This window comes from Schistocerca piceifrons, chromosome 7, assembly GCF_021461385.2.
Source record: "Schistocerca piceifrons isolate TAMUIC-IGC-003096 chromosome 7, iqSchPice1.1, whole genome shotgun sequence".
NCBI classification, from domain to species: domain Eukaryota; kingdom Metazoa; phylum Arthropoda; class Insecta; order Orthoptera; family Acrididae; genus Schistocerca; species Schistocerca piceifrons.
The window spans coordinates 390,190,857-390,192,550 of NC_060144.1; the positions used below are offsets into that span (position 1 = coordinate 390,190,857).

The 1,694-nt window shown below is 43.8% G+C and overlaps 1 protein-coding gene across 1 annotated transcript; it reads right to left on the reverse strand.

The window, feature by feature from the left end:
- Window positions 1-483: 483 nt before the first annotated feature.
- On the reverse strand, window positions 484-933 carry LOC124805727. The gene has a single exon (XM_047266298.1). It carries the CDS (start codon window positions 931-933, stop codon window positions 484-486), a length of 450 nt encoding a protein of 149 aa, XP_047122254.1.
- Window positions 934-1,694: the final 761 nt, after the last annotated feature.

Genomic DNA, 1,694 nt, shown 5'->3' on the forward strand with positions numbered 1-1,694 from the left:
GAGATTTCCATCAGACCTTGTACGTAAATACTCTCCCTCCTCACAGTCTTCAAAAGCAAATCTCAGCAGAAGAGAAAGGAAAATGCCAAACGGCGTAGGAGCTAACACACACCCCTGCTTTATAGCGCTATTTACAGGGAATGGTTCTGACGTTTTGCCGTTGAAACAGACTGTTGCTTGCATTTTCTTATGCAGAGAGACAGTTATTCGTAGTAGTTTAGGTGGGCATCCAATCTTGAAAAGCCCTATTCTGCTCTCGAAATCAAATGCTTTCACAAGGCCAACGAAAGCAATATAAAGTGGTCTCTGCTGCTCACGGCACTTCACTTGCAGTTGCCGTGTAGAGAAAATCATTTCCACCGTTGATCGGCCAGGTATGAAGCCGAATTGAGATTCTGGGTAAATTCCAGATACAAGGAATTGCAATCGCATTAGGACGACTCTTGCATAAGCCTTCCCGGCTACACTCAACAGTGAAATGCCTCAGTAATTGTTGCAATCACTTCTGCCTCCCTTCTGTTTACACACAGTAAGAATCTTTGAATTTTGCATACTTAGTGGGACGTAGCCTTCTTCCCAGATGGTGGTGAGAAGTGAATGTAGATGCTGTAGAAGGACAGGCTTGTTATACATAATAATCACTGCAGGGATCCCATCTTCACCTAGAGCCTTTCCATTAGCTAGGCAATCTATCTCTCTGCCAAGTTCTTCCATAGTGAGCATTGCAACAAACTCTTCCATAACTGGCATTTGTTTGACTGCATCAAGTGCATCCTTGCTTACTTCATTTTCAGCTGCATAAAGCTCGAGGTAGTGTTCAACCCAGCGCTCCATCTGCTTGCCTTCATCAGTAATAACTTCTCCTGTCTTCGTCTTCAGAGGAGCTGTTTTTCTGACAGTTGGAACAACTGCATTCTTAATACCATCGTACATTGGCTTAATATCGCCACAGTCGGCACCTTTCTGTGTATCTGCACACAGATTTCGCCAGTAGTTATTTGCACATCACCTAGATGTTTGTTGTGCCCTGTTCTTTACTTTTCGCCAGTCATCCCGAGTTCTTCCATTTGGGTTTCTTTTATAAGCAAGCAGGACTTTCCGTTCTGCCTCAATGACTGGTTCCATCTCCTCCTAATTTTGCTCGTACCAGTCCTTGTTTTTATTCTCTTTCATTCCATAGGCCATTACTGCCGAGTTGCAAAAAATGGTTCAAATGGCTCTGAGCACTATGGGACGTAACATCTGAGGTCATCAGTCCCCTAGAAGGTAGAACTACTTAAACCTAACTAACCTAAGGACATCACACACATCCACGCTCGAGGCAGGATTCGAACCTGCGACCGTAGCGGTAGCGCGGTTCCAGACTGAAGCGCCTAGAACCGCTCGGCCACACCGGCCGGCCTGCCGAGTTGCAGATGGCGTCAAAAAGTTGTGCTCATTTGTCATCAATATTCATTTCTGTTTGTGCGTTTCTTGATAAAGCGCTTTCAAAACTAATGGCAAATTCTTGTTTTCGATGTGACTTATCAACATGATATGTGTTGATACACGATTGACCTCTCTGTTTAGCGTGCTGATATTTCATAGTGTGGTGGGACGAAATTGAAGCGTCACCCATCCACCAGTGTCAGCCCAGTTTTCAGGTGAATATAAGTTTAATTTAGTTTTGTTTATGTATTTTTGTAATATTTGTA